Source organism: Eimeria tenella, genomic scaffold (genome assembly GCF_000499545.2).
Source record: "Eimeria tenella Houghton genomic scaffold, Eth_scaff2387, whole genome shotgun sequence".
NCBI classification, from domain to species: domain Eukaryota; phylum Apicomplexa; class Conoidasida; order Eucoccidiorida; family Eimeriidae; genus Eimeria; species Eimeria tenella.
Genome location: NW_013542249.1, coordinates 4,101 through 4,909, shown reverse-complemented (window position 1 = coordinate 4,909; position 809 = coordinate 4,101). Strand labels below are relative to the sequence as shown.

The 809-nt window shown below is 62.8% G+C and overlaps 1 protein-coding gene across 1 annotated transcript in view; it reads left to right on the top strand.

The window, feature by feature from the left end:
- Window positions 1–584: 584 nt before the first annotated feature.
- The window catches only part of ETH_00040195 (4'-phosphopantetheinyl transferase, putative), a gene marked incomplete at both ends in the record, with an annotated part of 3,810 nt that continues 3,585 nt past the window's right edge, over window positions 585–809 (top strand). Inside the window, one exon of the mRNA XM_013374917.1 lies at window positions 585–805. Coding sequence (XP_013230371.1) covers window positions 585–805 — 221 coding nt within the window. The remainder of the gene's footprint in view (window positions 806–809) is intronic.

Below are 809 nucleotides of genomic sequence, written 5' to 3'. Positions count from 1 at the left end.
AAATTCAGCAGCAGCAGCAGCAGCAGCAGCAGCAAATTGAGTACAGCCGGGGCCCCCAACCCCACGTGTCCGCTGCGCCAGCAGCAACAGCAGCAGCAAACGCAGTTAGCAGCAACACACATACAGCAGCGACTGATTTTTTATGATTTTATGCAAAAGACACCTACCAACTTGTTAACTGCCTGTTCCTGCTACTGCTTCTGCTGCTGCTGCTGCTGCTGTTCTGGTGGTCGCCCGAACACGGCGTGCTGCTGTTCCTTCTGCTGCTGCTGCGCTTCTTAAGCGCAGCAGAACTGACGCCTTCAGCAGCAGCGGCAAAAGCAGCAGCAGCAGCAGCAGCAGCTGGTCTGTGGCGGAGCAGCTGACAAGGCAGTGTCTGTACACCGCAGCGCCGGTGCCTGCTGCTGCTGCTGCAGCATGCAGCAGCAGCAGAGGGGCCCCCGCAGCAGCAGCAACTCCTAGGGCCTCATAAGAGCATGCAAACAGCAACAAGGGCCCCCCCGGGCCCCGCACTTTCCGCTGCTGCTTGGGGCAGCATGGGGCCCCCCATGGGGCCCCTCAGGGGGCCCCCAAGGGGGCCCCCCATGGGGGCCCCTTGCTGGGGGGCCCCGCTGGCAGCAAGCCCGAAGGCCCCCGTGCTGCTGCGGCTAGACCCTGTGTGCTTAGCAGCAGCAGCAGATGTTGTGCTGCTGGAACTGGGGCCGCTGCAGCAAGGAGCAGCAGCAGCAGCAGAAGAGCAGCTGCAGGCCCTCGCCACAAGGGTGGGGGCCCTGCTACCGTCGCAGGAGATTTTAGACAGCGAAAGGTGA